At 45.0% G+C, this 12,764-nt stretch overlaps 1 protein-coding gene across 8 annotated transcripts in view; it reads right to left on the reverse strand.

Moving 5' to 3' along the window:
* Positions 1-12,764, reverse strand: part of TTLL1 (TTL family tubulin polyglutamylase complex subunit L1) — a 50,208-nt gene that overhangs the window by 15,216 nt on the left and 22,228 nt on the right. For all 8 annotated transcript variants that reach the window (XM_050919841.1, XM_050919829.1, XM_050919859.1 and 5 more), the window contains 4 exons: positions 11,993-12,201; positions 8,243-8,423; positions 6,747-6,881; positions 6,470-6,578 (listed from right to left, as the gene is read on the reverse strand). In XM_050919841.1, coding sequence (XP_050775798.1) covers positions 6,470-6,578; positions 6,747-6,881; positions 8,243-8,423; positions 11,993-12,201 — 634 coding nt within the window. The remainder of the gene's footprint in view (positions 1-6,469; positions 6,579-6,746; positions 6,882-8,242; positions 8,424-11,992; positions 12,202-12,764) is intronic.

Here is a 12,764-nt window from a genome sequence, read left to right on the forward strand (position 1 = left end):
ATTCCCCCGTCATAGTATGGCTTCATCATATTCACATGGTACACCCAGTGGTGGTGCACCCGGTTAGACAGCTCCACCACATAGTTTACCTCATTTAGTTGCTTGACAACTTTGAAGGGCCCTTCCCAGGCAGCCTAGAGTTTGTTTTTCCTCAAGGGGATGAGAACCATCACTTGATCCCCGGTGGCAAAGGCATGGGCCCGCGCCGTGTGGTCATACCAGACCTTCTGCTTCCTCTGGGCTTGGGCCAGATTCTCCCTGGCTCGGCCCATGAGCTCAGCAAGTCTTTCCCGGAAGGTCAGGACATACTCCACCACTGACTCTCCATCGGGAGCGGCCTTCCCCTCCCATTCGTCTCTCATCAGGTCCAGGGGCCCCCTTACCCGCCTTCCATATAACAGTTTGAAAGGCGAAAACCCAGTAGATTCCTGGGGTACCCCCCTGCACACAAACAGCAGGTGAGGTAAGTACTTGTCCCAGTCCTGCGGGTGCTGGTTCATAAATGTTTTCAGCATCATCTTTAGCGTCCTGTTGAACCTTTCCACCAGCCCGTTGGACTGGGGGTGATACGCTGAGGCCCAGTTGTGCCAGACCCCACATTTCTCCCACAAGCACCGGAGCAGGGTTGACATGAAGTTGGACCCCTGGTCCGTTAAGACTTCCTTGGGGAACCCCACCCGGCTGAAAATGGTCAGCAGCGTATCTGCCATGGTGTCTGCTTCAATAGAGGACAAGGCCACTGCCTTGGAGTAGCGAGTGGCAAAATCTACCACCATCAGGATGTATTTCTTCCCCGACCAGGTCGCCTTGCTGAGAGGTCCCACTATGTCCATGGCCACCTTCTGGAAAGGTTCTTCTATGATGGGTAAAGGCCTCAAAGCCGCTTTCCCCTTGTCCCGGGCCTTCCCGATCCTCTGGCAGGGGTCACAGGATTGGCCATACTGTTGGACATCGGTAAAGACCCCAGGCCAGTAAAAGTTCTGTAGCAGCCTCTGCCTGGTGCACCGGATTCCCTGGTGCCCTACGAGAGGGATGTCATGGGCCAGGTACAGTAGCTTGTGGCAAAACTTCTGGGGAACCACCAGCTGCCTCCTGAGCCCCCATGATCCCCCATGACTCTGCTTCCCCTGGGGGAGCCCATTCTCGGTACAGGAACCCCTTCTCCCACAGGAACCTCTCCTCGCAACCTCTCCTCATGGACTGTACTGCACTGAGGTTAGCCAGGTCCCTTGGCCTCCGCAAGGAGGGATCTTTCTGCAACTCAGCCTGGAACTCAGCAGCTGGGACAGGGATGGGGACATGCTCTCTCTTCAGCTGGGTCTGAGGCCGCAGCCTCTCTGAGCCGTGTCCCTGGGCATTCCCTCCCCACCAGGTTAGGGTCCTGCGCCTCGGGCAGAGTACCTTCCCCGTTGTCAGGGAGCAGTGCCCTGCGCTGACTCTGACTATGGGTCACGACCAGAGCACCCCAGGTGTGGCTTGGCCAGACCTCCAGGTCCCCCCCCATTAACACCTCCGTAGGCAAATGTGGGTCTACCCCCACATCCTTGGGGCCCTCCTTGACCCCCATTTCAGATGTACCCTCGCCATGGGCACCTTGAATGGGGTCCCGCCCACACCCATCAGGGTCAGGTAGGTGTCGGGCACCACCCGATCTGGGGCCACCACCTCGGGCCGGGTCAGCTTCACTTCTGCGCCAGTGTCCCAGTACCCAGTGACCTTCTTCCCATTTACCTCCAGGGAAACAAGGCACTCTCTCCGGAGGGGCAGCCCCGCACCACCCTGTAAACCAAAAACTCGGAGCCTGGAGCATCCAGCCCGCCAGAGGAGCTGACCTGGGGCCCTCCTCCCTCCTTTGCAGGTGGTATGCAGCCAGCCCCCCTTTCCTGCGACCGCTGCCCCTCATCTGGCTGGATCTCTACCAAGTTAACCCGGTGTGGGGTCGGTCTGCTCAGTCTGTCCTTGAGTCTGGTGCACTGGGACCGTATGTGGCCCCTCTGGCCACACTGATAGCAGCTCATGTCTCATTGGTCCCCTCAATCCGGTCGGTTGTCCCTGACGCTGCGCGTTCCCCTTGGGAGGGGGTTCTCCCTATTCCCCCTTTGGGAGGTCCCACTATGACTCTCTCTCTGCATTGCAGCAGGCCTGTTCCTTTGAGACTCCTCCCTGCCACCCCACGACCAGCTCTTCACAAACTCATCAGCCAGCCGTCCTGCATGTCATGGGTTCTCTGGCTTTTGGTCCCTCAACCACAGTCTCAGGTCAGGTGGGCACCGCTCATACGGTTGCTCCAGAACCAGCAGTTTAACCAGGTCCCCCTTCGTCTGGGCCCCATCTGCCAACTTGCTGGCGTATCCCTCCATGCAGACGGCTAGTTATGGATATGAGACCTCAGGGGTTTTATCCTGACACCGGAACCTCTCCCGGTACATCTCAGGAGTCAGCCCAAACTTGCGCAGCAGGGCCTGCGTGAATAGTTCGTAGTTCCCTTTCTCCTCCTCTCCCAGCTGGCGGTACAATGCCACGGCCTTGGGGTCCAGTAAGGGGGTGAGAACCCGGAGCCTGTCCCCGGGATCTACCTGGTGCAGCTCGCAGGCCGTCTCAAAGGCATCCAGGAAGTCATCCATGCCCTCCCGCTCCTTACGCTGGGCCAGGATGCACTTATCAAAGCTCCACGCAGTCCTAGGCCCCCCCTCACTCACCGCAGCCGGGGGCCTGCTGCCCCTCAGCCTCGCCAGTTCCAGCTCATGATGTCGCTGTCACTCTGTCTCCTCCAGCTCCCGCTGTCTTCGTCTCTCCTCATGTTCTCTCTGTCTCGCTTCGTGTTCTCTCTGTCTCTCACGATCCTCCAGCTCTCTCAGTTTTAGCTCTCTCCCCCATTCCAGAGCGTCGCTGGGATGATCCCCTGCTGGCGGGTGAGCTTCACCAGGAGGATCCCCTGCTGGCTGGGGGGGTCACGGTGCCCTCGGTAGCAGCTGGACTCCTCCCCGCCCTTCCCCTAGGCATAGGAATGGGGGGTCTCGGGAAGCCCTCAGCCACCGGCTGACCACTCCCAGGGGGGACAGACACTGGTGCCTGCTTTGCATCTGCCAGGCTGCTTCCCTCAGATACAGGGATCTGTTCATTCAAGCGATCTCCCTCCTCCAGCTGGGCAATCAGCTGGTCTTTGGTGAGCCTCCCACTGCGCAGCCCCCTCTGCTTGCACAGCTCCACCGGGTTGCACTTAAGCCGCTTGGCATACATCTTCCTGCTGGCCACTCACAGATCGGGGTGCTTGTCGCTCCCCACAGTTTCCAGGGAGACCCCTAGTGCACCAGCCCTTCTTGAGGTCACCGCCTCTCTGCCAGGGCCGAGCTGCAGATGACTCCACCCCTGGGACCGCTCGCTGCAATCCCCCGGGGGACCCTGTTACTGCAAAGTCCTTCTCACTGGGCACACACTCCCAGGGGTTAATCACCCCTTTGTTTTACTGGTCCCCAGTCACTTACTGCAGGAAGCGCCGTCCACGGGGAACAGTATCTCCCGCCGCTGCCACCAGTTGTCACGGAGTGTGGGGGAAGCCGGTCCTGCACCCCTCTTCCTGGGACTCACAGTGACTCTCAGCCAGCCAGTAAAACAGAAGGTTTATTGGACAACAGGAATGCAGATTACAGCAGAGCTTGGAGGCACAACCAGGACCCCTCAATCCAGTCCTTCTGGGGGTTCAGGGTGCTTGGATCCCAGCATAGGATTCCCTGAATTCCAATCACCCAGCCCAAAACTGAAACTGAACTGCCCTTCCTCCAGCTGGCCGATTCCTTTGTCCAGCTTCCCAGGCAAAGGTGCTGACCCCCTCCCCCTCTACCTGGCTCAGGTTACAGGCTTAAAAATCCTGTCCCTCACCTAAAGTCCTCCCCGGCTCTCCCATCCCCTACATAGACAGACCCTACTGCATCACAGAAGGGATTGCTGTTATTTTGTTTACATTTTACACACACACACACACACACAAAAGTTCAGTGATTTAGACCCAAATATCCAAGTGTTTGTTTATTATTACTGAAAGGGAATTTCCCTTCCCCTTTGTTCCTAATTTTTTTGTTTCACTTGCTTGCTTGATCTTATCTGAAATTAGATTATAAAAACTCTTTGAGGGATAGACTACGTCTTCCCATGTGTTTGTATTATGTGTGGTGCAAAGAGACCACAATTGTGACTGGGGGCACTTAGGAACTACTGGAATACTAATAAATAATTTAAGTTAAAAGTTAACTTCTCTGGACTTGAACTAAGATTTCAGAGGAAACCCATGACCTTAATCTTGTGATAATTTGGGCACTCATAACAGTTTATACAAAAAGCAAGAATCTTGTTCTAGCATTTACCTATCTGATTGATTAAGAGCACTTCCACAGCTACAGAGCTTTCATATAGCAGAACAAGAGATATTGACTTGTCTGTGGGCCCTTCTGCCAAGTAGACTTTACTACTATTATTCATTCCTTTCTCATTTCTAGGCTGGACTACTTTAATGTGCATGACTGGGAGCAGACCTAACCTTGAAAGTAATACAATTGAGCTGATAGGGAACATGGCCTGCATGCTAACAGGGACATGTGTACCTAAAACCTACATTCCAATCTCAACCCCATCAGCCTGTTCACTGCCAAGTGCAATGCAGGGTGTCAATTATGTATAAAGTTTTAAATAGCTTGGGCCACAGCTACCTCCAAGACCAATTCTCTTTGTGTCCTATCTTATCAGTTAGCTAGCTGGAATGTTTTTGAGAGCTAAGTTCTCAGATGACAAGGAATATGCAGTATTGGGGAAAAAGAGCATTCATTGGTGAGCAACCTTGTCTTTCAAATTTATTCATGCTTACAGCCACTAAAGTCAGAACTTAATGTTTAAGATTTGTGTTATTATTACAGTACTTCCCGGAGGTTAGAATCCGAGCCCTGCTGTACAATGCATTGTACAAATACAGTAGAAGATAGACCTTGCCCTAAAGAGTTTAGGAGTTTAAATACAGTAACTCCTCACTTAAAGTTGTCCCGGTTAACAATGTTTCATTGTTATGCTGCTGATCAATTAGGGAATATGCTTGTGTCAAGTTGTGCAGTGCTCCCTTCTAACGTCGTTTGGCAGCCGCCTGCTTTGTCTACTGCTTGCAGGAAGAGTAGCCCGTTGCAGCTAGCTGGTGGGGGCTTGGAACCAGGGCGGACCAGCAGACCCCCGTCAGCTCCCCGCTCCCTTAAGTTCCCTGTGCTGCAGCTACCCAGCAGGCTATCAATTGCCGGGCAGGTCAGCAGTCCCTCCCCCCACTGCCATGTGCTGCTCCCGCCCTCTACCTTGGAGTTGCTCCCAGAGACTCCTTCTTGCTGTGAAGGGAGGAGGATGGGGGGGGCTGATGTCAGGGTGTCCCCCTCCACCATGCTTCTGCACCCCACTTACCCCTTCTCAGTATAGAGCAGGGAGGGAACATGGACGAAAAGAAACAGAGACCTTGGGGCAGCAGCTGCTGTCTCAACTTCCTGATCCACTTAAAAAGATAATGCACTTAAGAGTGGGTCAGCTTACTTAAAGGGGCAGTGTGCATCTCTCTCTCCCACACACAAGATCTCTGTCTGCTATGCTGTCTCCCATCTCTCGTGTTCGTGCTGCTTTGTGTGGGAGGCTACATTAACAACATGTTAACCCTTGAGGGCTCAGCTGAGTGCTAGTTCATCATTTAGCAGCAAGGCATTCCCTGGGAAATATCCCTCCCTGTTCCATCCTCTAACTTCACCACTTCAACCAAGCTTCACAATCATCATAGCTTGTGAACAGTATTAAATTGTTTGTTTAAAACGTACACTGTGTGTACATCTAACATATAGTTTTTTGTCTGGTGAAAAAAATTTCCCTGGAACCTAACTCCCCGTCTCATTTACATTAATTCTTATGGGGAAATTGGATTCGCTTAACATCATCTCACTAAAAGTCGCATTTTTCTGGAACATAACTACGTTAAGCGAGGAGTTACTGTACTATATTTAATCTATTTTAAGACACTGTATCAAAAATGTAAAATACAAAACTATCAGGTACAATTTGATTAAGTATTTATTATTGATAGTTGGGGTGATGATCTGAGGTACAAAGCTGTACATTTATCTACAGTCACATTTATGGCCAACTTAAAATGCTAGTACTTAGGTACAGCTTTATAGACTTATGAATACCTATGCTTTTAACTGTTGCAGTTTGAAATGTAAATATCCACATTATAGTGCTGCGCTGTGTTCTATCTATTATCTCATGTGCTTTTGAAATAATATGAATCAATTATGTTTTGCAAATAAAATGCATAACAAATATTTAGCTCAAATGACTTAATAAGGAGGGGGCGAAGAACAGAACAAAATACACAAGCGCTTATATTCCATATTTATGCCGTTTAAAATAATCCAGTTTGCTATTAAATTAGTATTTTTGAAACTCAAACACTTACCCCATGTTTCTGAATGGCAACATTTGTAAGATGTACAAACATGTTATCTAATTCACTTGTACTTGGTGTATATTTTACTGTGCAAAACCGGCAAAATCCAAGTTTATACCTTAAACAAAAAAGACATTTAATAGGTTAAATGCAACTAGAGTTGAGGAAAACAACATTTTAAAATACCAGATGCTTGGTAAATTTCTCTGTACAATGTGTGCAGAACCTTCTGCCTGAATACATCTTAACATTGAAAACAAAAAGCTAGAAATTAGTTTGATCTTACATGTAACACCGCAGCGGACGATATGTAGACACTAAAACATACAAGCGCAGGTCAAATTTCTTCCCGCCAATCAGTAATGGATTGTTGATATAGAGAGAAATTACATAGGCTTCTTTAGAAGACTGAGAAACAAACCTAGAAAATGTACATAGTATGTTTCAGAATGTGCTGATTAAATGTTGAAATGTTTTCCTCCCTTAGAAGCAGTCTCAAAAAGTAATGAAGTTCTACCTTTACTAAAATCCTATATCACACTTCAATTAAATTTTAATATTATGCTGGTTAATGTGTGCAGGGCACTTGGTTTCACTGTGTACAAAAACATAGCTAAAACAAATGAGTGGGATTAGCTGTCCATTTAAGTTTTTTACATTTCACTGTTATAAGAGGAGTATTTAGGCTCCAACTCAGCAAGCTATTTTATTTAGCAAAGCCCTTAAATACCGATTTGAGTGCATCACTAACTGGGGCCTTTGCAATTATTTTTATCAGTAGTCAGTATTAATGATTTAAACTATCAAGCCACGTTAATGACTGTTTGCCTCTTAAATTTTCAATAAGATCTGTTAAAAATCCTCTCGGAAATGCAGTCACCAACATTTTTAAACTGCAGGGGAAAAAAAGACAACTAAGAAAAAATGCAAAAAAGTTGTTCTTCAGGTTGCTTTTATACTGGAAGGCTACTTGTCTTACAGTTACTTTTTTAATTGGAATGGGATAACAAAAAAGGTCAGGTGATACAGATTTTTCTCTTGGTAGAGCAGCCACATTCCTCCTCTGTGTTGGGTGGGATTGGAGACAAAAACGAGGATCATGGTCACTTTCCCCAAGCTTCTTCCTCTTCTGACTCACTGTGAGGATGCTCTATTCCTTCCTCCTACCTTAATGCAAGTCTTAGACATTATGGCTTCCCTATTCATGAGGCCCAGCTGTCAGCTCTGCTCTTTAACTGCTTAACAGGCCACAGCTAATAGCTCCTCTCTCCAGGCCCCTTATTGAAGGCAGCCCATGCAGGCTGTTTTTTTCTACCCAGAACAGTGAAGAGATTTCATGGTTCAACTGAGGATGGGGTTGCACAATGTCACACACTCTTCCTCAGGCTGAAAATGAAGTCACTTACTAGAAGTGAAAGACTTTCCTCTAACTCACAATTCTTTAATGCTGTGAAGCAAAATCATTATTCCAGTCTGCCCATGCAATTTTATTCCTCATCTAGCTGGGCATACAAACGCTGCACCTTCACAGAAAGCATATTGAGATAGTGTAGCTCATTGAATTAGTGCTTGTGCCACATGGCACCAAATGCAATAATTGGCACTAAGAGCTGTTTGAAACAGGAAGTCATTAAATGAGAAAATGCAACTATAATGAAGTAACACTAAGTGGTTTGGTGCACGGAAAGAGTTCTCCATTAGTGAACTGATATTAAGCATGCCAGACTGTGACAGAATATTACAAAGTACACAAAAATTGGGAGAGAAGGAAGTTAAACTTACGAAGATGTTTTACTGTCTCGAGACCACTTTTTAATTTGAGAGAGTTTATTGATAAGAAATATCCCCTTCCCCTGGGCTTTCCCGCAAGGTTTCATAATCCAGGTGCTAGAAGGATTTTTTCTGAATTCTTCAACAAACAGGTTGTAATCAGCAGGGAGCATAAAGGTGACAGGCACAAAATCTACATCAAACAAAAAGCAAGATTTAGAACTTTATATCTAGCAAGGATATCAATGTATACAGGTAAAAATATCTTCGCTGGCTTTCCATTCTTCAGTACAGATTGACTATCGTGTCCTTGTCTGATCTACTCCCTTTTGATACGAGAGAACATAAGACCACAACAATGAACAGCAATACTGTGGAAGACCAATGGTCCATCTAACCCAGAATCCTGTCTTCCGACTGTGATCAGTGCCAGAACAGAACAGGGCAATTACTGAGTGATCCATCCTGCATGGTCCATTCCCAGCTTCTGGCAGTCAAAGGTTTAGGTTTAGGGTCATCCCTGACCATCTTGGCCAAAAGCTATTGATGGACCTAACCTCCATGACCTTATCTAATTTTTATTTTAACCCAGCTATAATTTTGGCTTTCACAACCTCCTCTGGCAACACATTCCACAGATTGACTGTGCGTTGTATGAAGTACATACTTATGTTTGTTTTACATCTGTTAATTTCATTGGGTGACCCTAGTGTGTGTGTTATGTGAAGAGGTAAATACTGCCTTATGCACGTTCTCCACATCATTCATGGTTTTATAGACCTCTATCATATTCCCATTTAGTCATTTCTTCTAAGATGAACAGTTCCCGTCTTTTTAATCTCTCCTCATATGGAAGCTATTTTATACCCAAGTCATTTTTTTTGCCCTTCTCTGTACTTTTTCCAATTCTAATATATCTTTTTTGAAATTGTGCAACCAGAACTGCATGCAGTATTCAAGGTATGGGTATATCATGGATTTATATAGTGGCATTATAATATTTTCTATCACTTTCTCAATGGTTCCTAACATTGTTAGCTTTTTTCACTGCCAACGTATACTGATATTTTCAGAGAACTATCCATGACTCCAAGATCTCTTTCTTAGGTGGTTAACAGCCAATTTATAATCCAACATTTTGTATGTATAATTGGGATTATGTTTTCCTATATGCATTACTCTGCACTTATCAACGTTGAATTTAATCTGCCATTTTGTTGGCCAGTCAGCTTTGGACTTACGGTAACTATCTTCAGTAGGTTTGTATCATCCGCAGATGTTACCACCTCATTGTTTACTCCCTTTTCTTGATAATTTATGAATAGCACTGGTTCCAGTACAGATCCTTGCAGGACCCCACTATTTACCTCTCTCCACTGTGAGAAATGACCATTTATTCCTACCTTTTGTTTCCTATCTTTTAACCAGTTACCAATCCAGGAGAGGACCTTCCCTCTTATCCTAGGACTACTCACTTTAGTTAAGAGCCTCTAGTACGGGACCTTGTCAAAGGCTTTCTTAATGTCCAAGTACACTATATAAACTGGATTACCCTTGTCCACATGTTTGTTGACACTGTCAAAGAATTCTAATAGATTGGTATGGCATGATTTCCCTTTACAAAAGCCATATTGTCTCTTTCCAAACATATTATGTTCATCTATGTGTCTGATGATTCTGTTCTTAACTACAGTTTCAACAAATTTGCCTGATACTGAAGTTATGCTTACCAGCCTGTAATTGCCAGCACTGCCTTTTGGAGCCTTTTTTTAAAAATTGGTGTTACATTATCTATCCTTCAGTTATCTGATACACAGGCTGAGTTAAGCACTAGGTTACATACCACAGTTAGTAGTTCTACAGTTTCATATTTTGAATTACTTCAGAACTCTTAGGTGAAAACCATCTGATCCTGGTGACTACTGCTATTTAATTTATTAATTTGTTTCAAAACTTCCTCTACTGACACCTCAATCTGGGACAACTTGGAAAAATAGAAAATAGAACTTGGGGGGTTTCTAAAGTGAAAAAATGTGTAAAGGTTTTAAATATTTTGTCCCACAAATAAGAGAAAGCTGTTTTAGTTTTGAAATAGTTGGTAAAAAGTTCCAGAATCTCACAGCTAATTCTCTGCATGAAACCCCAAACCTTCCCAACAGCCTCTTCCATCCTTCTTCTTTTGCTTCTGTGGCAACACACCTCATTCGTCACATCAGGGCTGAGTATTATTCTCTCTCTGCATTGAGAGGGTCTGGGGTAAATCAGTCCCACTCTCGAGGTTTAATACTTCACATTAATTTATTGACAATATTTACTGGTTAGGCTTTAGTGTTGGCCCGAGGGCTTCTTTAAACAAAACCAAAACAATTACATTTCCTAACTCCCACTGGAATACTGCTTCTTCTTATGCTGGCTACTAATTGCCAGCCACCCTCTCTAACCCGCTTTGGGCCCAGGTATGCTGGGAACCAAGGCCTCCGCTCCAAACAGAAATAAATACTAGATTTCCCCTTATGGGAAAAACACCTCTTTATCTAGAAGAAGCCTTTTCCCCTGGCTGCACAAAACCCTTCTGCAGCTTGAGTCTCATCCCTCTTTTCTTTTCACCGTTAATGGGAGAGGTCTTTAAAGGCTGCAGGCTGCCCTTAATTAGATTCAGATGTCCATAATTAACCTGAGCTAACCTCTTCCACTTCATAGGGAAAAAGGCATTAACTATTCTACAACTGACATACCTGCCTTCAGCCACACTTCCAGAACTGTGAGGTCTAGTTCTGATTAAAAAGTGAGAAAATTCTTAACCTTAATAAAAGGGAAATAATGGCTTTTTGTGATAGTGATTTAGAGTAACTTTTAAAAAGGGCCACTCAAAGTACGTCAATTTAAAATAATGTTAACTTTGTTATCAGCACCAATGTAGAAGCTTAAAACTTCCTCCAAAATTTGTCTTCCTCCATATATGTGACTAGTGGTATACAAGAGGGGCTTATGGTTCAGTACTCTGAGTTTAGAACCGGGAACAAGGAATGCCCAAGTGTTAATCCCAATTATTAACTGCCTCTGAAGCCCTGAGCAAGTTACAGGCCCTTTGCCTCAGTCTCTATTTGTATAAGATTTATCCATTAACTTCCAAGGAAATGTCTGAGAAGAGCTTTAAAAATGTAACACACTATATAAAATACTAAGAATTATTTGTGTTCTTTTTGCTAGTGTGGTGAGTGAACCTGAAAATTTGTTTAACTCGCTTGCTCACATGCAAGAACAATATCATGACTAAGGCTACGTTTGTGTCATTGAAGCCCTGCTACATCACTAGAACCACTACTATAAATGTACCGTTGACAAGATACTAGCAAAGATGCCAAGGACTGAATGTGGACATTGAATTATGCACCTTAAAAATAGTCTTTAAAGAGCAGCACCGAGGCACTTTGACAGGTAATTTGGTGATGCTTGCAACTACATTGCCCATGCCAAACCTATTCCCCAGATTAAAAAAAAAAAAAAAAAACCACACAATTTTTGTCTCCAACACTTTCTGACATCTCTGAGCACTAAATTTTCTGAAAGCATCATACTAAAGCTGTGATGTGTAAATGTATCTATCTTAGGCAAGAATCCCAAACGGATTCCAACATCCAGTACTGCTTTTGTTTGAAGTGCATTAATCTGCAGTCTTATCCTACTATTATCACAAAATGATCATGTACAATCTATGTGTGGTCAATAACAAGAACGATGCTGGCAGTCAGAAATATATACCTAAATAAATATATTTTCCATTCTCATCTTTCTCTGCAAGAGGACTCCCTTCTTTTTCTAGTTCTTTCCTATATCTCTTAATATTTTTCACCATCAAGTCTTTCCTCGTCAGCTCATAGTGGTTCGGGAAATGGTTGACGATTTGGTCATCAGAAAGCCGGTAACCAGTTTCCACACTGAAAACATTGCGGATGGTTTGTACGCTCATCCTAGAAGGTGAAACAAACGTCAGATGATTTCCTCCCAAGCAACATCATTCAAAAGGAGGACAATCAAGTTGTAGTCTCCTTTATTTTCTAATTCCACTTTGGTTAACGTACCATTTAGAAGATTAAAAGAAAAAAGACTAAGCATAATGTTAAGGAATACTACTTTTAAGGGAATCTGTGACCTCTCTCTGTGTTTAACATTTCTCTTTATAGGATGGATACTTAGGTTATGACTGAAACTTCTACACCTCTTGAACCAATGTCAGTGAATCCAGATGAAATCCTGCCAGACAAGACTGCAGGCCTACAGGCACTATTTACTCCTACACCAGTTCTGAAACCAGAGCAGGGACAGAAGGGAGTCAACTTGTGCCCATCCTATCCTGGCACTATCAGTGGCCAATCAGTCACCAACAGAACTTGGGAACACCCAGTACATGCCCACACACCATAGCAGCACCTCTCTGGAGCTCCTATCTTGTTCTTCAAAATCTCAACTTTCCTTTGCTATAAAAAGAAAAGGAACCTAACTTATGTTTTGAAGAAAACTTCACAAATACGAA

This window comes from Gopherus flavomarginatus, chromosome 1 (assembly GCF_025201925.1).
Source record: "Gopherus flavomarginatus isolate rGopFla2 chromosome 1, rGopFla2.mat.asm, whole genome shotgun sequence".
In the NCBI taxonomy this organism is placed as follows: domain Eukaryota; kingdom Metazoa; phylum Chordata; order Testudines; family Testudinidae; genus Gopherus; species Gopherus flavomarginatus.